Source organism: Aquila chrysaetos, chromosome 9, assembly GCF_900496995.4.
Source record: "Aquila chrysaetos chrysaetos chromosome 9, bAquChr1.4, whole genome shotgun sequence".
Lineage (NCBI taxonomy): Eukaryota > Metazoa > Chordata > Aves > Accipitriformes > Accipitridae > Aquila > Aquila chrysaetos.
This window is the reverse complement of record NC_044012.1, coordinates 21,113,877-21,135,794: the sequence shown is the minus strand read 5'-3', so window position 1 is coordinate 21,135,794 and position 21,918 is coordinate 21,113,877. Positions and strand designations below refer to the sequence as shown.

The following is a 21,918-nucleotide window of genomic DNA, read 5'->3' as shown; positions in this document are numbered from 1 at the left end:
TTCGAGTGTTCGCAAGCTTACAGGACATACTCGTGTGTACCAGAGAAGGGTATAAATACTGTGAATCTGACTTCTACTTGCAAAAATAATTTTTTATTTCATGTCTAGAAATTGACATACTCTTCACGGCTTGGAGTTGATAAGATATACAAATAAATACAGAGTTTATAAAGAAAACTGAATCTTATTTTCATTTGAAACCATAGAAAATTATTTACTTGAAAGCAATGTATGCTTTTTCTAATATGGTTAAGTCAGTCCCTTTAATGATTTTTACAAAGGGCTGCAGCAGAGAATTCCTATGGTTGCCTATTCTCACTGATGCAGCATCTGCTGATTTGGATTTCACTGGTGTCTTAATGTGGCAAGAGGACTTTTGTCCTGTGAAGTTTAGTTGAGCTGTATATTGATGCTGCTTGCCTGTAGATGATAAAATAGGAATATTTACATTTCCGTTCAGGTAAGTGTTTATCTAGGTACAAGCAGATTGTGAAAGGAAGGGAGTCCTTTTCTTTCTAAAAAAGTTGTCCCTAGTAACATGTCTCAGGAGTTCATTTTCCATCAGCAGTACTTCTTTTAGAGATGTGCAAGCTCTTTAAAAAGCATAGGCAATTTTTAATGTTGCAGGTACTAAGTTGGTGCAGGGTATCCAGACAGAACTGAAAGGACAGATTCTAATGTCAGCAAAACTGATTTGAAAGAAGTATTGATTCCATGTTGTATTTTATATCTGAAGCAGCCAATGGCAAATGTTGTCAAAATGGAATCAGATGTTTGTAACTTAATACTTAAGAAAAATGATGAGTGCATGTTTTTGACTTTAAGTATTCTCTATGCTGCCTGGCTTAAGACATAAACTGATGTAAAAATAAATGACTGCCTGCATAATTTATGTAATGTCTTGCTCCCTGATCCTGTTTGTATTGATTTTTCTAAAAGGCTTTTGTGGCCACAGGAACCAATCTGTCTCTCCAGTTTTTTCCGGCCAGCTGGCAGGGGGAGCAGCGACAGACACCGACCCGGGAATATGTCGACTTTGAAAGAGAAGGAGGCAAGGTAAGAAGGAAATTGTTGTGACTGAAAGCAATTTTTATGTTGTGCTTATAAGCCAATTAGTACGGACTGCATGCGTGATGCGAAATTACTAATATTTCACATCTCGGTGTGTGTAGGTAGTCACATGAGTACAACTGAAAGCTGGTAGGATAAAATCTGGTATCGCTTTGTTTAAAAGCATGTTAATATTTCTGGAGGGAAACGTGGGCAGTACTGGTAGCTTTTTATTATTTTGAAGAACAGAACTTTATTTCTAGTGCCATGCTATGATAAAATTTTGGGGAACAATTTAAATTTGGTGTTGAGTCAGTGCTTCTAAAATGGTTCAGAAATTAGACTTTGGCCAATGAATTCTGGTAGATTAATGAAAGTTTGCACTTTGAACAGGTTGCTTCATTGGGTCTTAGGTTACCAGTTGATATAGCAAGCATTCAGTGTGCTGCTTAGTGGAATGAAGCTTTTTTTCTCAGTTTTACCATAAGCTATAATATAGAAGAAGCATCCCTTTCAGAATTCTGAATGATTTCTGAATATTTTTTTTCTGAGGTGGTTGTCCCATAGACTGATACCGAAAGCTAGAATTCCCTAATGACAGTGATGGTTACTGTGAAGCTGTACTAGATTTAGAGTCAGAAATGTTGCTTAGTCTCATCAGAATAAAGTTACTGAAATCACGTAAAACTAGTTTTGTTCTACAGGAGAAACATACCTTTAAAATGCAGATGCTGTCTCTTATCTATGCTACTGTAGATGATTTGGGACTGATCCAAAGATCACTGAATTCCATAGGAGACTTTCTGCAGACCTCAGTAGATTTGAACCAGCATTCAAGCCCCCATAGCCTTTCTGTTTCAGGCTAATTTCTGTATAATTTTTTTACTTCAAAAATTTTTAATAGACTACAAAATTGCTTTTGCCTAAGATTTTTTTTTTTTATCCACTCTTGTTACAAGTAACAGCTAATGCTACCAAACCTACCAGGCTGGAGGAAATATCTGAAGCATACTCAGGTTTAATGGCATATTAGGTCTTTTAAATGCTGCTAGGTGGAAGATAAATATTTCCTATAGTGGGAAAACTTGATTGGAAGAAAAAAAAAATTCCTGAGGGCAGATATGGTATTCGGAATTCAAGTTAATGAGTTTTTTTGGAAAAAATCCTTTTCCATTTAGTCCTGTGAAGGCTTGCAGAAGTTTGACAAATTGGGGGAGAACGAGTGAAGTTGGCTATGCTGGGTACTGACTGCTTTGCTAAGGAAACTGAATTGAATCTGGCTTTTATTGAAAAATATTGATTCTGGCTCACAATTGAATGAGGAATTTTTCTTGTAATGTGTAAGAAGACTGAAGTCTTTCTTCTAGCCAGTTCAAAACTAATTTTATTTACTCCTATGATTTTTTTAACTTTGTTTTCTCTGAATGAATTCTTAAAGTACTGAACTACTTCATCCATTTTCTTACGTTGTCTTAATCATGTAAGAGCATGGTAGATATGCTGTGTATTAAAATAGAATATGAGCCTCATTAGTGAATGCCACTCCCTGTTTTATTTGTGTTTACAGTAAATTCTAGAGTGCTTCACTAAAACATTTAGAAGAATTCATCTGAATGAGGCCAGAGGTGGACAAACTAATAAATGGGATTAGTGTTGTGCTCTAGTATGAACAAATGACAAATTCACCATTGTAATCAAACTTCACTAGTGTAAATCACATGTGAGTGCAGGCTTGCTCTGCATAGAATTAAACTTGTCTGAAAGTAAGCCACTCCCATAACTTCAGAAGAGGAGTAAGCAGAATGGGAGAGTGTTTCTCATGTTATCAACAGAAACAGTTAAGTGTTTCATACGAATTGTCTGAGATTTTGTCCTCTGTAGATTTTTGTCGTTTGGTTTTATTGAGAATTTCTTTCATAGGCTTCAACAGTCTCTTAATACCATGTGATTTTGGTAGCTCTATGCAACATTGTTTTATGAGCTTTGATTCTTGAGGCAGTGCATAATGTGTGTTTGTTCATCACTGGATTTAAGCCAGCAAGGCATGTTTTTAATTATATGAATAGAAAGAGGCTATGGGGGGAGCTGTCAGTTAATTATTATTTTAGGCATTAGTTTGAGATCTAGAATGTAGATAAACTTACCAACACTAGAATATTTTTATTCTGGAATTCTGCTTCGGTGCGTAGCTAAGCAAATCGTGGCCCAAAATAGTTTCTCCAGAGCTGAAATATGTCACTATTGTGCCTAAGCAGTTTTGTACACAGATTGACAAAGCTACCAATGCAGCATCTGCTAGAATTGCTTCTTAAATGATTAACTTTTAGAAAGAGCAACAACCTTGTGAATCCATGCAAAAGTTGGGATTCTGTGAATATCTACTTCATAGGCTTGAGGTTTTTCATTCTGGTATTTCTTAACTGAGGGGTTTTTCATATGCTTAATTTGCCTTTTAATTTGATGCATCTGATGTTCACAGTGGGTGGGTAGGCCTCTAGTGGATGCCCTGTCTTCATTCATTCAAGAATTGGATAGCTAAGTGTTCACTTCATGTTTCTACTCATTTTAAAATCAAGCTTAATGGGGTTTTTTTTTTTGAGATAGTTTTAACATTCTGTGCTGTCTTTGACCTGTAGCAAATTTAATGGTGTATTTGAGCAATTTTTCAGGTTCATCATAGCAAAAGAAAAAAGTAGCATTAAAAACAGGTCCCTAGATTGTAAAAATGATAGAACATTGTATTTTATTGTGATTGTGGCGATGTGGGATGTGTCAAATTCAGTGTATGTCCTGTTTCTGGATATCCGAATCATACCAAGGCTGCGTGATCCTTTGTGTTGTCAGCTAATGTCCAGTTCTTTTTGTTTGTTTAAAAGAATAAATGAATAGATATTGTTAAGAAAGTCAGAGACAGACAGTGTAGTAGTGTAATGTATTGCCTGAAATCTCACATAACTGAACCCTGGAATGAAATGGAGAGCTTTATTCTCACCTTGGTTCTCTGGTATCATTAATTACTTTGACTAGTTTTATTTGTGCTTAATGAAGTTCTTTAATTTTTACTTCAGTTTTATACTGATACCATATGAACTTCAGGCTGAACTCTGTGTGTGGACTTCAGTGCTTTTTAAAAATCTAATTTTACTGAAAGTCCCCTTGTTTTGTTAAGAACTGTGTGATCAACTTTCTTTGCATGGTTCATTTTGTATACTTCTTACTGTAAGAGAAAATGTCCCCGGTTTTCATTTGTTATTCAAGATGTTTATATAGCTCTGCTCTTTCTTACCTTGAAAGAACATTAGTTCTTGGGTATTCTTTCTTACTGTTTAAATACCAGTCACTGCACCAATGAAATGTGTGAAGTTCTTTTACTTCCCCTCCCCTTTATAATACTATTCTCCATCTCGCTTCTAATGCAGCTTAACTTCCTGTCTGCTGTTTGGTGGCAGCTGCTCATAAACCAGCGTCTTCAACACAGGCTTATTTCAGTATAATACACTATGAACTCTGCAACTCTGGAGGAAAGCACATCAGACATGATTTAAATTGATTTGGAGTGCCTGGTATGCCACATGTGTGATGTAGCTAGGATTTCTACTCATTAGACCATTAGCTTTGTTCTAGCCGTAAATAAAGATTACCGGCCTTCATTTTTCTTCCTGAAGATGCTGAGTGTCTACTTGTGCAGTTTTTTGTCGTAACTAGGAAATTTTATTTGGCTATAAGTTGATGTTAAGTGCTTGGATGAATCTAAAAAACTGAAAATCTCTGTTGTGCTGCAGACATTACAGCAGTTACAGAAATGTAATGAGAAAGAAAGGTGCTGTATTTGAATAAAACCTATGTTTAAATGGCAGCCAACAGTAGCAGATTTCCACTTCTGTCCTCTTTTCTCACTAGACGTTTGATAGATAGGACTTGTCCCCATATCAACTTTTTCTTTTGTGACTTTGGCAATAAAATTTCATAGAGTATTGGGATGGTGTATTGGCTGGTCCATTTTTCTGAGCAAATGCAGTTTCCAGTCAAACGTAGGATCACAGTGTACCCAGTGGAATTTGCTTGGAAAGTGAAGGCTTAATTTATGAGAAATATCTGAATATCGGTGCTAACCTGTACTGAATCGGAAGTTTTACTTTCTTTACTTGCTTTGGTCCCCACCACTTCCTGAAGAATTTAGATGAAACATTAAGTCATTCAAACAAAGCTGGAGTAGCAGCTTTCTTCAGGTACGCTTACTTTTAAAAAAATTGGTAAGGGTGTCTGGGAAACTGATTTACAGTTTCGGCTCTCATTTTACCCTCACTGTAGTGCTAAAGAGCCATACTCCTTACGTTCCTGTATTTTCAGTCCAGCAGTATTTGGGGTTTTTGCATTGTCACCATCTAAAATGTTCTCACAGTTAGCAGTTACTTGTATGTGTTCCCTGCAATCCACTGAGTCTCTGGACAAAAAGGATTTGAGTTTAATTTTTTTCCAGATCAGTAGGAAAGGATGTCTGATGTTAGGGATTTAGGAAAAAAACCAAACAACAGTATGCTAGAGCCATAATACTAATTAAACACCACACTCTCGTGTGCCACCCCGTAGGGAAGACTGTCTCAGCCATGAGATGCATGTGGTCTTAACAGTTATCAAGACTTCATCCATTTATTTGTCTGTGGTAATTTAATGCTCCTTCAAATTTTTGTGAAGGTCTCTGTTTAAAGCGCTTCAGGAGACAGTGCTACAACCCTGAAGAGTTGGGCATCACCTAACAAAAGTTCATGGAGCTATTTGTATGTGGCAGAGGCATATGGGCATGTAAGATGTAACTTGGTTAAAAAAACCGAGCAAATGTCAACTTTTAAGGGGTATCTTGGCATTCTTTGTGGATCGTCTCTTAAGATGTGAGGGCATCTGGTGAGGACATTTTGTTTCCCAGGAGTTGTCCTGCTCATAAACGCTTTCTCTTGCAGAAGAGTCTTGTTGCTTCCAGATCTGAAGTAGAGCTGAGGTTCATTGCGTAGCTCTGTACAGTCCTTGACTGATTTTTAGCTAGTCCCTTAATGCACTGGTGCATTAGTGTAATGATATTTTGGGGTCTGCTGTTCTCTGCCTTCGTGCTAGCAGAACGATACAGAATTCCTCTTCTGACTTAGTTTCAGCTTACTTCAGGAATGTGGAGCAGGGAAGATCTGACTGGTGCCTGTCCTCAGAGCTGGTGCTTTTCCTGAGCACCCTTAAACAACTGTTCATCCTCCTACTTGGGTCTACCTGATGACCCCACAACCCCAAAACATTGTGGTAACTGGGAGAGATTCTTCTGTGAAGAGCAGCTGGTGGTTCGTGAAGGCACATCAGCTGCTGAACTGTCTGTGTGCTCAGGCCCTTCGAGGTGCTTTTGCCTGCTTCAGCCAAGGGAAGTGGTGTTGCCCTGATGAAGCCCACATTGCTGTCGTTGCTTTTTTTATCTTTCTCAGGCTTTTTCTGTAAGCTCCAAACAAGAAAGTCAGTGTGCAGTTACTCTGACAGCAGATAAATGGGTATGGTGGTGTATCCAGTTTGTACCTAGCCTGGCTAAACAGCTTAATTTTTTCTTGGAGTTGTGTGGTGGGAGTCCTGCAAAGGTTTGGTGAATGAGAAGAATCCACTTTACTGGGTCGTCCCCTTGATCAGTTTTCATCCAGGATCATCTATATGGTTTGGGTAAAACACTAGTTTTCTATAGATGCTTGCGATTCTAGATTTTATTACTGTTTGTGCTTAAGAGTCTTTTATTTAGCTGAGACTGCTCAGTTTGTTCTCCCCCCCCCCCCCCCCCGCCCGATACATAATTTCTTTGTTTATGCTCCTATACCATTTTTGCTTTAGAGGAGAGTGAAACTTTTTCTTGTTTTGCATAGATACTTTGAGGTGTTATTATTTATGACCTGCTTTTGCACAGAGGAGAACTGTTTAATCGAAACCACATTTGAAGCCAGGTAGTCATAGTGTATGTTTGCTTATTCACTTTCCCTCACAATTGGGAGATGCCTCTATCTGCATCCAGTTCATACACTATTAACAGTTAGGAACTTGGATTTTGGGAAGAGGCGTCTTCAGCGCTTGCAGCCTGTTAGGTACACGTTGTCCTGTGCTGGCAAGCAGCCACTGGCTGAGATTTGGCCAGTTGTTCCTGAAGAGTGATTTATCATAGGGTGCCCTCCGCCACTGGAGCATGAGTCACACCAGGCATCTCTCATGTGACACGTATCCACAGCCTTTTCCCTATAATCCTTTCACTCCAAATACTTTTGTTACTGCACGCAGCCTTCTTCATGTGTTACGGTTCATGCAGTGATGATGCCATTTTGAAGCAATACTTAATGAACAGTACTTACAGCATGGTTGTGCTGTTTGTGATGCCTACCTATCAACCCTTTCTGTAGGTCCTAAGTACTTAAGATCTGCCATCAGTAAACGTGCTTTTGATTATCTTTTATTACATGTTGTAGAAGCAGTTATTCAGTCATATTTTATATATTACCTTGAACTTTTTCCAGTGGTCTAAATGCACCCATTAGAGTTGTATAGGCAAGACTTCAAACTTACTCATACCATCATCCTAAAGTTTCCCAGAAGAGGAACAGAACCAGAGTTAGTGAGCTAAATTTTGCATTTGGGAACCAGCTATATGTAAGGGCAGATGAGCGCTGTGTGGATGAAAGCAGTACTTGAGATCTCTGCAGCACTAGAAGAAATCCAGACATTTGAACTGTTGAATCCTCTTGTTTGCCTGTCAGTCTCCACTTGCTAAGCAAAGTTGTTAACATTATGCTTCTCTGCTCTTATAAGTGAATGAGAAAAGTAAGAGCATCACTGCTGAGGATGTCTGTTTCTTCATGAAAATCACTTAATACTTCATATTAAAAAAAAAAAAAAAAAAAGAAATTCAGTAAGGTGATGAAACATTTGCTACAAGAAACTGTCACTTTTCTGAAAGTTACTGAAATGTTTCCTCAAGCTTTATTGTCCAAAGCACGAGTAACTAAATGAGCTAATTAGCTTGCATAATTGCATATTTGATGTTTAACAAGTTGGCCTGGTGAAATATGTACTGTGACAATAATACAGAGAAAAAACAAGGACTCTTACACAAGACTGCTATTCCAAGAAGATGAGTGCTAATGAAAGGATCATTTTGGGGGGAATAGCTGATGCTGCAGATGTTTTGTCTAAGCAGAAAGTCTGTATCTTTTCTGTTACAGCAATATCTAGACTTGTATATGAGATCCAAATTGTAGCTACTTGAGGAGTCTGTGTAGAACTTCTGCCTTCTTTTCTGTATGTAAGATACTTTGCTTAGACAGTTGCAGGCAGCAGCTCTACATTGTGGGACTTTTGGGTATGCAACTTGTTTTATCTGTTCATCTCAGTATAAATATAGAACATAAAACCTATGGAAGGTGACAGAAGGGAGTTCTTAAACCTGACATAATTTTTACAGTGAGGGTCATTAAACTTTCAATTGTCTATTGAAATACAGTGACTGAGGACAAAGTGTTGTCTGTCACATATTTCAAATACTTTTAGGTCTGAAATTTAGGGCAGAAAGCAGCTCAGGACATAAAAGCCCCTGTCAAGTGTTCCAGATGAAGTATCTCTTGACGGCAGTTGAGGAGTAGCCAGCATTGTTTGACGAAACAGGTTGGAGGTGGCAAGAAGAAGTTTTTAGCTTCTCTTCAGCCAATGTATTCCTTTAACAAAAAAAAAAGATTAAAAAAGGGGAAAAACTTAAATTCTTCAGTAAAGGCAATGTTGAACTTTTTGGAAAACTAATACAAGCCTAAGGAATGCTTAAGAATAGGAAAACTAAGGCAGGAAGGCATCTAGACAAAGTAAAACATCTACAGTAGTGTATTTTTCTCATGCTACTAAAGAGCGTTTGGGGATTTCTTTATAAAGCTTTTATGCTTCTCTCTCTCTTTTTTTTTTTTTTTTTTTTTTTTTTTTTAATATATTGAGGGCAAGCATTTTCGCTTGGGTAGAGGGGCAGTGGGCATCTCATGTCCAGATGCCTCTACCTAAGCGAGTCAGAGTACAGTACCCTGCAATGTGATTGCACAACCGGGTAGCCTGGTGGGTTTTCACTGCAGAAAACTATGAGGATTTTAGTTGTAGCAAACCAGAAAGCTGATGTTTCTAATCACTTTAAAAGGTCTTACAACAGACTGTACATGAAACATACAAGATGGTACTCTCCTGACAAAGCATTCGGAGAAGTAGTATGAAATTTTTTTTAAGCTGTATTCTGATACCTAGAACTTGAAAATCAGACTTTCGAGGAAGTGTAGCTCATCTCAGCTATAAATGTTTTGAACTTCAAGAAGATGAATCAGTAAGTGGTTTATAGGTAATAGAAATAAATAGTGCATAAGAATTGAAGTCCATTCCCCTCTCCTGCGGGTCCATACAGTGTTAGTTCTGTCCTTTCCTGGTCTTGTGCTGGGAGAATTCTTGTTGGATTTTGGCTAACCAAAACTGTATTTATATTATTTGCTATCTTTATAACTGTGTTCATTTTCTTCAGGATTTTGCTGTTTGGAGAACTTGTTATTAAATATATATCTGAAAGTGTTAATTACTCTGTTAATTAGCCACCCCATAGGGAATCTGTTAGCTAGCCATTGCTAATGATGTTTCTCTGCAGAAGCTGATAGTTTTCTACAGAATAATTATGAGACTATGAAATTTTGTTGGATTATGAAAGCTACATAGTTGTTATGGTATACAAAAGACAAAAAAAAATCATTAACTTGCATTATTTTAAGGCTTGATGCAGCACTGCTTGCTGGTTGAATAAATGTTCATGCAGTTTTTCTAGACTTGAGTCCTGCCTAAGGGGGAAGGGTGAGGCTGTCAAAGTGTTCAAGAACGTAATGAAAGCTGAAGGGCATAAGAGGCAACCTTTCTTGCCCCTCTCCTGCTTGAGTGAATTCCTGGATGGTTTTTATTAGTTGCTTGCCCATGTTGTCAAAGTCAGGTTATCTTCTAGTTGAGTATACTTGCATTACACGTTTCAAATTTTCAGTTCAAAAGTACAGGTTTAATAGGCTATTTATTTGCACACAGGTAGCATGGTGTCTAAATGCTGTGTTTTAGATAAACCTCTCTTTCTAACCCTCTATTGGAATTTCTAGTTATAACTGCTTTTTGCTATGCTATTTTCTGAAAGCTTGAAAAGAATTAATTTCCCAACCAATTTTGAAATTTCCGTCTGGAAAATATCTTCTGTCAACGTGGCAGAAAACAGTGTGTGTCCCTGTTAGTTAACTGGTTTTGTGAGCATAAGCATTTGTCAGTTACATGCATGTGTACTTGCAGCAGCAAAACAGCAGCAGTCTCCTAGCAATATTTTGCTGCAAAAACATTATTCTTTTTAAACATTGCAAGAGAAATTGGGTCTTTTTTAGTGCATGGCATTTCGGGAGAGTAGATTTGAAATCCAGCCATCTTTCTCATGTAGAATTGAGCAGTAAAGATGTACTGATAAAAGACCCTGTAAAGTATCACAGGGGAAAACCCCAGCATGTATTTGCCTTTCAGATTATCCTTATATTCTGCTCATTGCTTTTCTGTTGATTCTCAGTTCCATCTATGTGGTTGGTTTTGTCTTTTTGAAAGCAAATGGAGTGAGTCTGAGCATGAGACGTATTTTATGTTAGGAAGCATTAGACCTTTTTGTAGTGACACTGTGAAAATAAGCCGCCACCTACTTTTTGCTTTGTATTGGGGATTTTTTGGTGGGTTTGGTCAAGTGTAGTGTATGTTTCCTGCTCAGTCCATCAATTGCAGTATTTTGGAATGATGAACTGTGCCTGGAGACTTACTTGATATTTAATGATGAGTACAATTTCTGTTCAGTAGCATTTTGGTGGTTTTTTTTTTTTTTTCTGCTAGCTTCTAAGCATAAGTACTGACCAGTGATCTTAATCGAGCAATAAAATGCTGTAGTCTCCACAGATTTTAATCGCATTTGCTCTGACATCCTTAACACTTCATATCTGTTCTTAGTTATAGACTTGTTTTTTAGTTAACTAATATAGTAACCTGCATAATTTAATGAAATGTTGATCTGCTTTGGAAGAGGAGTCACAATTACATAGTTGAGCTAACTATACAGAATAAAACTAACAGACAAGCAAAAAACCATAAAAATATCAGGTTTTCTAAAAATGACTTGTAAATTGTGTCTCTCCAGTAAAGTGAGGAAGATTCTTCTGCTGTTCTGCTTTGGAAGAGGAGTCACAATTACATAGTTGAGCTAACTATACAGAATAAAACTAACAGACAAGCAAAAAACCATAAAAATATCAGGTTTTCTAAAAATGACTTGTAAATTGTGTCTCTCCAGTAAAGTGAGGAAGATTCTTCTGCTGTTCTTTTTTTGACGTTTTAGAAACCAAAACAAAAACCATCACTGCGATATTTCAGTAATAGAGAAAGCATGTTGAGAGAGGTTTTGTCACAGCTCTGATACAACTTATGAAGACATTTTTAATGAGTCCATACATGGATATATTTACTACGTAGAATTGTAAAAATGGATTGTGTTGCCATCCGAGTTTTATCTAGATGGGCATTTTTGGAAACTTCAGTGATATTTGTAATAAAAACAGGTGACTTATATAGGCATACTTAAAAATTGGCTGACGTACATAATACCAGACCACCAGGTTTTGCTATGAAGTTGAAAATTGTAGCAAATAATATCTGAGATGGTTTTCTGGTTGTGAATTGGAGTGCATTCTTTCCTCGGGGAATACACCAAGGGTATGCTATCACTTGTTATCCAAACACCTTCTGCTATAATTCGAGAGCTGAATTAGATTTTTGTGTTGTTGGTGTTCTTGAATGGAACTTACTGCAGAAGTTTTTTGAGATTTTTTTTTTTTTTTTTCCTTGGCTTTGAAATGTCTTAAGCTAATATTTCAAGCTGTATCTTGAATCACCTTTGACATTAACATGTATAAATTTGTAGGTTTCCATGGAGGGGGTGGGAAATGCATCTAAGAGCCTAAAACTTAGATTTTAAAAAAAATTTGTATTCCTCTGACTCCTGAGTCTGGCAGGTACAGTATTTTGGTAAGGGTCAGACTAAATTAAAAATCTGAAAAATGAAATCATGGTTGCAACTTCATTAATGGACTTCAAGCAGAAGCAGAAGTATGCAGAAGCAGAATGAACCAGGGATATATTGCTCTAAAGGGGGGAAAATCCAGGGGTTTAAAATCTTTAACAACAATTTTAACTGCTTATATACACCAAACCCCTGCAAATAATAGTTAAATTAGTTAGCCTTGTGCTCAGCTGCTTTTACTTGTTGCTATTAAAGTTCTAGTACAGGCTGTTAGCAATTCATGGGATATTTTGTATTTCAGCAAATTCTTTTCTTTAAGATATTTTGTTCCTCACAGTCGGTGAATTTGTATTTCTGCTGCTTTTTGTAATTTAAAACATTGTGGTATGAAAGATTGCATTTAGAACTTTTATTTTCTCCCGCCCCGCCCTAAGCATAACAGTCTAGATTGAGACTCTTAGCAAGTGTACTGTTTTGTTAATATTTCTGGTTTTGCTTGAGGAATCGACCGTTGTCATAGCTGATGAAATAGAGTAACCCTATTTCATTTTGAGTGTTAAACATTCTTTCCAAAAATTCTTCTTGTGTTCTGTAAAAACTAATGTCTGGGTGGTTGTTTATTGGTCTCTTAGTGTTTGGGTTCTTGGGTGGGTGTTACGGCATGTGTAGGTAGCATAGAGGAAAGAAGAAAACTAAAAAGTTGAAGTGGGCTTTTTCCAAAGAGTATCTCATGCACTGCAACAGGCCTGGTCATTCCTGATCTTACCAGCCTCTTTTCAAATTATTTTAAAGTGGCAAGTGTGAAATGTCTTTGGGTGATCACAAAAAGGAGGAGCTATAGGAACAGGTCGCAGGCAGAGAAGTGTTGGTGCTGGGTGCTGCGGGGTCTGCTGTGCCTGCCCGCTGTGCTGTCCCTGGGCAGCCCTCCCGCTCTGGCCAGCGCCGTCCTGGCAGTCAGTCCCACCTTGGCAGCTGCTCGTGAACCAGCAAGGAAAAGCTGTTGTTGGTGGTGTGGTACAGTTGTGACATAGGTGCCACCCTTGAGAAACTTAGAGCTGTATTCATCTTGAAAGCCACAGCTGGGTCATCCATCTACAACTGTTTAGGAAAGACTCTTGTTTTGTCAGGAAGTATCGCTTCCTTTGCGTTTTTACAGAACAGTATAAGGTTTAAATTTTAACAAAACCTCATTTTCATATAGTGGAAGCTGTTTCAAGATGTAGCTTTCAAAATAACTTAGAAAACATTTTCTTTTTGTGTTTAAAGGAAGAAGAATAATACGCTTCGAGGCATGAGACAGAAGGATTGGTCTAAATTTGTTGGATTCTTGAGCTCTTATGATTTGTAATGATGTGTCTATTGTTCTAAGATTAAAAACACTAAAAAGTCTATTTCACTCTTAGTGACTCTCTAAATGGGATTCTGTTCAACTGTTTCTATTTACTGTTTCATTCCCAGTTAAAACTATGTTACAAGGGTTTTGTTTGAGAACTGAACTTAGAAAGTCTGATAAATGTTGTAAACTCTGTCCAGGACTTGGTTGTTTTTCATTAGTTTCTTTTAAAATATGAGTGACCAATATCTAAAAGTGTAGTCTGAAGCCTTGTGTGGAGTTGTCAGCTTTTGCTGTAACTTAAGTTGTTGTTACACTAATGAAAGTACTATTCTGTTTTGTTCCCCAAATAATTGAGGATTTTAGTGTTTAAGTTATGTTGCAAAGTTTTAGAAAAGCTTTTTTCTTTTTTTTTTGTTTTTTGTTTTTGCATTTCATAGATTGTTTCCTCTCTCAGGCTCTGCCCCCTTTTTTTGAAACCCAGGCTAGTGACCCTTCTTTGATTACGATATGAAAGTGAGTCTTGGTATTTGGGGAGGCGGGGGACTGAATCAACTTCACACCTCAGGCAAGAAATGGCAAGATCACCGCATTTTATTTATGAAAATGTATATATACTCCTTTAAGATTTCTGTTAAAGGAAACAGATGAATACATAATTTCCTGTTCGAACATTTTGAATAGGTAGTCTCCTTTTGGTCGGCAGTGTATACAGACCATATTAAGAGAAGCTGAAATGATGAGGTTAGCCTTAACTGATTTAGCATCTTTCTTACTTGGAGTAAATGTTTACAGCTGTTTCTTTCTTAGTGGTCAGTGTTTCATATATGAAGTTAGTGGGGAGACTGCTGTTTAAATATTTAAAAGTGGGGTATGATTCAGGGGAAGGTGGGATCAAAACCGGGACGTATGTACTTGGCTCAACCAAGAGAGAGCCGGCTTGTGTGAGCAGTTATGAATGGGCAGATGCGTGTGTGATGAGGCAGACTGTGAGTCAGAACTGAGCCTCTTCTGAAAGAATGCGTTTTGCTCCAGTGTGCTGGGAAAATGAAAACAGAAGGGAGGGGACTGCACCACTTCACTGGGGACTGGTGTTTCCTGGGGGGGTGAAGCTGGTCTCATCGGTGGCTGTTGTGAGCGTGCTGATTCATTAGTCAGTGGGTGGTGAGAACTGTGTGCAATCTCTGGGGGAGGAAATGGCTTGGTTGCTTTAGGGAGAAGGAACATTTTCTGTAACTGCAGGATGTGTGGATGGAGCATGCAGATAGCATATCTATAGCACATCAGTTAAATGCCCTGGTGTTGTGAGATAAGGATTTACTAGAGGACTAAAATAGGATGTGAAACTGAGGTTTTGCGTCTTGTGCTCAAGTAAAGCAGCTTTTTTTTTTTAAAGTCATTGAGAATTGTCCTCTGCCTGCTTCACTATATTCAAATGAAGTTTGGTTTTTAAAATATGAACGAATGGGGTTACAGGAGACACGTCCCTGCCTATTTTTAACAACAAAGCTAATTCCCAGTTAGTTGGACGACAGGGTTGCTCATGTAAATGCAGATGAAAAGAAAATAACAGATTAGTTGAAAGGGTACAAAAAGGAAGGTGATATACACAATATGTTGAAGGTGTGGCACAGAGGTCTTTGAGATCAAGCCAGCTGGTAGGCGGAGAAAGCACAAACACAGCCCAGCAACTTAGAGCCTGACATATTCATGCAGCACATTCTCAAGTTTACATGTGTTTGTGGTGCTGTTCATCCTCTATCCAGATAATCTGTCAGGAGATAAGAGTGTTTACCCTTGGTGGTTGTTCAGTCAGCAAGCTGAATATCTGTTCTAACAATAAAAGCCTGTTTCCAATGTAAAAGTAACATGTCTACTTCTCTTGTTTAAAAAATTCTAATGCTACTTTGATTTGTAGTAGGAGTTTGAAATGGAACATGTAGTTTGAGGTGAAATTAAACTTTTGTATAACAGCCACCTGAACAAAAATTCAGGTGGTATAAGCTAGGAAAAATTACATATTTCAGTATGTGACAGTTTACCTAGGTCTCAAAATCTAACAAACTAATTAGCTTTGTCTGTGCTGGTGTGTGGAAAATGAGGGTGCAAGATGAGGGAGAACTTATTCTACTCCTTAAATATGAGCATAGTAATGCTTAACTTAGTTATACAACCGTCTACTGTCACTGTCAGAAAAGCCATACCTTGTTTGGTTTATAGGATGGACTGTACTCTGAAAGGAGGCAGCTGTGTAATATATCTTTTCCTCTTGTATGTCCCTGTAGTGGTGTTTCTTTATGTGGCATTAAATTTGTCCACTGAACATGAAGTTGGTAATTGCCTGACTACCAGCCCCTCCTTCCTACTGCTCCCTAGTGCTTTTCACCTAAGTGTCTTGAGTTTTACAAGACTGACTTCCAGGTATTATTATGAAAAGCACCCAGAGGTGTGGGGAGGATTTATAAAATTTAATAAATGCAGTTAATTTGGGGTTAGCAACAAAACCTTGGAAGAGTTATTCTAACAAAGACATATCTACTTTTAATCAAGTTGTATAGTTCAGTAGTAGTAAGGGGAGAAGTTGGGGTCATTATAGAAATAACGTGGCTTTTGCCTTTGCTCTCTTACTGTGACTGTCTTAAGGCAACTTTCAGAATAGAGAATTCTGAAAGTTTTTAAAAGACAACTGTATGCTGGATTTTGAGGTGCCATAACAGATCATGTGCTCATAGACAAAAGCAGTAATTTATTAATTCTGTTAAGTTCGGAAATTGAAACGGAACCAGCATGGCTTTATCTGAAGAGAAGGAAATAGGTGGTTAAACGGTTTTGGCTACAGTCTTAGGTGGTTTGCGTTCTCCAGAAAGAGGAGAGGGGGAAAAGGAGTCTAAATTCCTTTCTCTAAAATAAAGGAAAAAGCACCAGTATGCTTTATTGTGTGTTCTAATGAGAGAAAAGTTCCTGCATAAGTGCATGTGGTTTCAATACAAATTATACAAAATTTGAATGATTATATAGTAATTTCAAAACTCAAATATCTTGCTAAGGAATTCATCCTTTCAGAGGTGAAAAATGTTTATTATCTGAGTTTCAAAGACCTACTGAATCCAGTGGTGTAAGGCTTTAAGGGCTCTGATTCAGGAGCAAAGGCAGAGTACTTTATCTGAAAAGGTCAGGCTGCATGCCAGTGGTTCGCAAGATGCTTTGTCAGCAGCTCAGCTGTTGGTCAGTGTGCTTAGGGCAGATAGTAGGCATCAGTAATCACATTGGCTCTGTCAACTTGTTTCCTTTTTCCCCTTTGACTTCTGAAGACTTTCACAGAATTTCCAGCACTGCTCAGCTTTCCAGGTGATGTGCAAGGCATTGCATTTGAAGGACTGAGCCCTCAGCAGCTACATCTGAGCTACCTACTGTTTGCCCTGAGCTATGAAGTTTGCATATAATGCAGTAGCAGCTGCAGTAACCAAGGCAATTGAACAGCTGCTGAAACGAGGCGGTTAGTGGCAGCATAATATTCATTGTCAAAGAAACGAAACAAAAAATACTCTCCTTCTGGACAACTTGAAAAGCTACATTTTGTCATCTGTGGGAAGTCCTATGTAACTTTTGATGTCCCAGGCTTTTGTTGTGGGCCAGAAGGATAGGGGCGGCTAGGTGAAAGGTAAACCCTAAATGAAAATCAGCAAAATGCTTGTTTGCTTCTGCAAAAAGTAACTAGCATTAGAGTACAGACTGTTTTGTCTTTACAGACCCATAGTTAGGTTTTGCTGCCCTTTTTTTTTTTTTTTTTCCTTTTGAATTATTCTGCATTCTTCTTACAAGAGAATGACTTTTGATTCTAATAGCCTCTTTAATTGTCTTTCACTTCGAAGCTAATTAAACGCATCTATTAAATTGATGGTGCATACTTCGTTTATTTCTTGTGAGATGAACAAGTGAAGACTGTGCTGAGAGGGAGTAATGTTGTATTTCGTATGTTTGAAATGATTAATCTTGAAATGAGGGTTGTGGGAGGTGGTTTCCTGGTAGTCCACCTCTTACTCATGCTGGTTCTGACGCCTCTGCTCGCAAAGGCTGTTGGCTGGTAGACCTGCACCCTGCATAGTGTGCTGTCATCACGGAAGACATAGGTGTGATGGCTTGCATAGCTAGTCTGTGAATTCAAGGACAGAAAACCAGTCTGTGCTCTTCTCAGTGGAGACCCTGCAGTAGGAGAGCTGATAACGAAGAAGATATATGCTTGAACTAACCTTTATTTCTTCATTATTGAGCTACTGCATATTGTACTAATTTAAAACTTCTAGAGTATGTCACTTCATACTGCAGTGTGATAACTTGTAAAAATCAAGCTCGGGGATCAAATGTGTATTTTCTTTGGCAAATAACATTACTTGTTTGTCAGTTATTTGTTGCCTTTCTTCCACTCATGGATTGCCTTTCATGTTGTTCAGTGCTTAATTTTACCAGGACAGCCTTTGCATAAGGAAGGCTTACCTTCCTTCTGTACCTCTTGTATCCCTAAGCCCTTTCTTTTTCTGCTTCAGTGACCTTAGCTGATAAGCGTGGAACAGAGCAAGTAGGCCCAGTTGGGGTGCTTTGAAATGTGCTATAGTGCTAAACATCAATTATACTTTGCTGGTTTGTCAGAGGATGAATTTAGAACTATTAGAGGAGGTGCTGTGTAAAAATTCCCCTACCTAGCTGGGCCACTCCTGAAGACTAAAAAGGCTTGGTAGGATTTTCAATGTCTAGGCAGTCTTTAAATCTGAAGTGGATGCTGGCCTGCACGCATGGTTTGCCTCTCTGGTGATTCAACATAGACAAACTTCTGTTCCATGAGGGGTTTTGACTTGCCAAATAGGCTGAAATAACTACTGAAGGTGGATTTTTCTTTACAATTTAGGTAATTCTGCTGTGTCTTGTTTTGGTTTTTTTAAGGCTGATGTCATTAAATACAAGGTGTCAAACTCAGTTAGTGTTGTATTTGCTTCTTTTTAAATTTCCTGTGTGGAGATTAATCTCTGGTCTTCAGAAGGGGAAATACTTCTGCTTTAAATGACTGTATCATCTACCATTATCTAGATGTAGGGCCTTAAGCTCATGCATTATTCCTTGCTGCAGCTCAAGGCACTGTGCACATTGGTACTGCAGATAGGTTTTGATCGTCTGGTGTTGCTTCTTTTGAAAAGCCTTTCACAAATGGCTAGAATAGACACAGGAAGACTTTCTTAATTTTAGCATAGTGTGTATATATAGTGTATTTTACTGAACCTTGACTTTGTAAATTTGAGGAGGACTGAAACCCGTGCTTGTTCTTTGTTGAAAGAGCTCATGTATTGGGGTAAAATACCAATTCTTGGGAGTAGCAAAGCATGTGTTCATTTAACCATTTAAATGTGCTGTAAAGCATCCTCCCTGTCTGGCAGCATGCCACTTTCTTTGTGACACGAAGGTAAGCTGACAAGAAAAGCAGTTACTTTAACTGAAAGCAGTAACAGAATTTTAACCAAATCCTGGTGCATGCCAGTTTATAAAATGAGAACACAACTTAAATTTATTCCATCCAGTACAGTAGGCAAAAGTTACAGCACTCACTTGATTAAAATGAGTTCTTGGAAAGGAGGCAGGAGAAGCTGTTAAGTGGAGTCTCATGTTGCCAGCTGGTTTGGATGTTCTTCTAAGAATACATATAGAAGCTTCCTGCATCAGTATTTTCATCGTGCAGGCATGTGTGTAAATGCTTTCAAATTTATAGCATGTGTTTTGTTTTTATTTCAGGTGTACTTGAAGGCACCTATGATTCTCAATGGTGTCTGTGTAATCTGGAAAGGCTGGATAGATCTACAGAGACTGGATGGTATGGGCTGCCTGGAATTTGATGAAGAGAGAGCACAGGTAAGACAGTCTGCCCATGGCTACTGTGCTGTAGACGTTTGTTCTTCTGGAAGGAAACACACAGTCAGTAGTGATAACACATTCTAATTTGCTTGTTTTGTGCCTTCACTTTGAGTACTAATTCCAAAGAAAACTTCCAGTACAGAAGTTCAGAAATACATGGTTGCAGCTAAACTAGTATTTTAATTAGATCAAAATATTAGAGGCAGGAATCATCTGTACTTCACAACTTTGTGGGTGATTTAGCACTGTTACTATGCTACAGACTAGTGAATCTTACAAGTATTTGAAAAGCAATGTCTGTCACTTGTAATAATTTAACTGGCAAGTCTATTCTAGCTGTTTACTTTAGGGTGATTGGGTTTAAGTAGCTTTTTGTTTTATTACATATTGGGGGGGCATGAATAGGGTTTTTTCATTTGTTCTCTGACAGTGGTAGACTCTCTGCTCTGTTAAGGTATGGCAGCTTTTGAGAATTTACTTCCTATCTACCTACTTCCTACCACCAAAGTGACTGTCCTAGCAGCTGAATCTTTGGACACGCACAAGAACAAAGTAAACACAGATGAAATTACTTTTTAAGTGCATATCACATACGTACGGTTCGCTTACACAGCTGTAGGGTTCCTTAATTTAGTCAGACTTGAGACAGATCTTAGCTTTGAGATGTAGCTTGGTAGCAAAGCTACTTAACTGATACTGAAAGGTGCTGCACCAGGTTTGTGTGGGCTTCCACTCAGATCACCTGTCTCTGCAGTGGACAGTAAATTGGATGTAGTAACATCATGTACCAGAGTTCTGACTTAAAAATCTGTATTTTGTGGTGAACTCAGCAGTTCATTTCTGTAGTTTGATAATTTAGAAGTGTTAGAACTATATGAAGGCATGGTCCAAAGTGCGTCTTAATACAAGGGTTTGTTAAGTATGCAAAGAAAAGAAGAAGGGTGAGCAATTTCCTGCAGCCTTTTTTTCCTCCCCAAGTTCTGTACTGGTACTCTAGCAAATGATTCTTAATAATTTACTCTGTACCTGTATATAGCCATTTACTCCTAACTTCTCTCTGAAGACTTCTTCTTTCACCCAAGACCATCATGACTTCCCCTGACTTTTCTGGAAACTTGAGTAATTCACTTTGAACCACTGTTGAATGTCTCCTGAGTGGTAACTCTTGTCTTTTTCATCTTGATAGCGTATTAAAATTGGAGCTTTCTTTATCTCCTTCCTTTTGTTCCCTTAAACTCAGGGACCCAAAGCAACTCACTCATGTGAGTAATTGAACTGGTTTGAGTGACACTGGTGATTCCCTTTGTCTGTCTTTGTTACACCTCGTGTATGTCATACATATAGGTCATTTTTGCAAAAATTTAATATTCACACAAACTGTTTGTTTTTCCAAGTTACCTTTACTTTCCCTTTGTGCCCTCTGGGGGGTTGCTTCTGGCAGTTGTGCACTGGAACTGATTTAAATAAGGATGCATTTTCTATTTCCACTGTGTGCCTCATTCTCAGCCCTCACTTCCTTGGGGTTTCCCTTTTAGTCCTTCTACAGCCGCAGTTGGTCACTACATAACAAGTAGGAACCCTTTGATTCTGCCTAAATACCAAGAGCACTCCTCTATTGTAGGCATGTGGAACTGGAGGGCATATTTACTAATTTGTTCAAGAGCTGGAAGCATTCAAATCAAATTTTATATGGAGATATGTACAGTTACAAGCTTTGTGGTGCCTTGCCTCTCACTAACTTAAGAAACCAATTTGCACGTTAATGAGATCATGTTATTGTGACTGTGTTCTGGGTTAAATAGAAATACTTTGTGTCAAAACAGTGTCTTTGAAATAGTTACAGCCCTGCATGCTTTCTTCAGGATGCCTAGAAAAAGAGGGTATGCTATTCTGAGAATAGTCCTGCCACCTTTTGTTAATCTGCACGAAAAGCCACAGAAACAAGCTTTTGCTTGAATGCTACTATTTGCTGTGGCATTCACTTCTTCCAAAGCTGGGTGTTGGCATTTTGAGCTAGCTAAGTTCCTGTTGCAGCAGTGTGTTCTTTGGAAAGAGTAACTGCTGTGGACTCCCATTGATTAGGAGGCCATTAGACTGTAGGGTCTTATACAGCAAGGTCAAATGTAGACCCCTGAGGACTGTGCAAGATGAATCCTAAGGTTCTTGATCTATTGACTGTTAAGCTTGATACATAACACTAAGTCACATGACTTCTGAACTGAGAGGAGACTGATTTGAACATGTGCTCAGAAGGAGATAGTGTCACTCTTCCAAAATTGCATAGTTTCTGAAAAAAGTAGGCACCCTTCCAAAAAGGGGGGTGGTCAGGTGACCTGTGGGTTCAGTTTTTCTCTTCTTAATTCCCCGATAAATGTTCTTGCATGCTCTTGGATTATTTTAGTTTCCCGATGGGTATATGCTGTCTTTACACTTAAGAATTCCTTTTTGTTGTCTTCAGAAAGTGTTTGCGCACTAAGCGTGCGATTTATTCTGTTGGGGTTTTTTTTTGTGAGGGGATGTATGCATGCTCTCAGGT

The 21,918-nt window shown here is 38.2% G+C and overlaps 1 protein-coding gene across 3 annotated transcripts in view; it reads left to right on the top strand.

Moving 5' to 3' along the window:
- CBFB (core-binding factor subunit beta) overlaps positions 1–21,918 on the top strand; it is a 44,351-nt gene that overhangs the window by 4,330 nt on the left and 18,103 nt on the right. For 2 of the 3 annotated variants that reach the window (XM_030025734.2, XM_030025735.2), the window contains exons 3-4: positions 940–1,056; positions 19,263–19,379. In XM_030025734.2, the coding sequence (XP_029881594.1) occupies positions 940–1,056; positions 19,263–19,379 (234 nt within the window). The remainder of the gene's footprint in view (positions 1–939; positions 1,057–19,262; positions 19,380–21,918) is intronic. The other variant, XM_030025736.2, reaches the window with a different exon arrangement.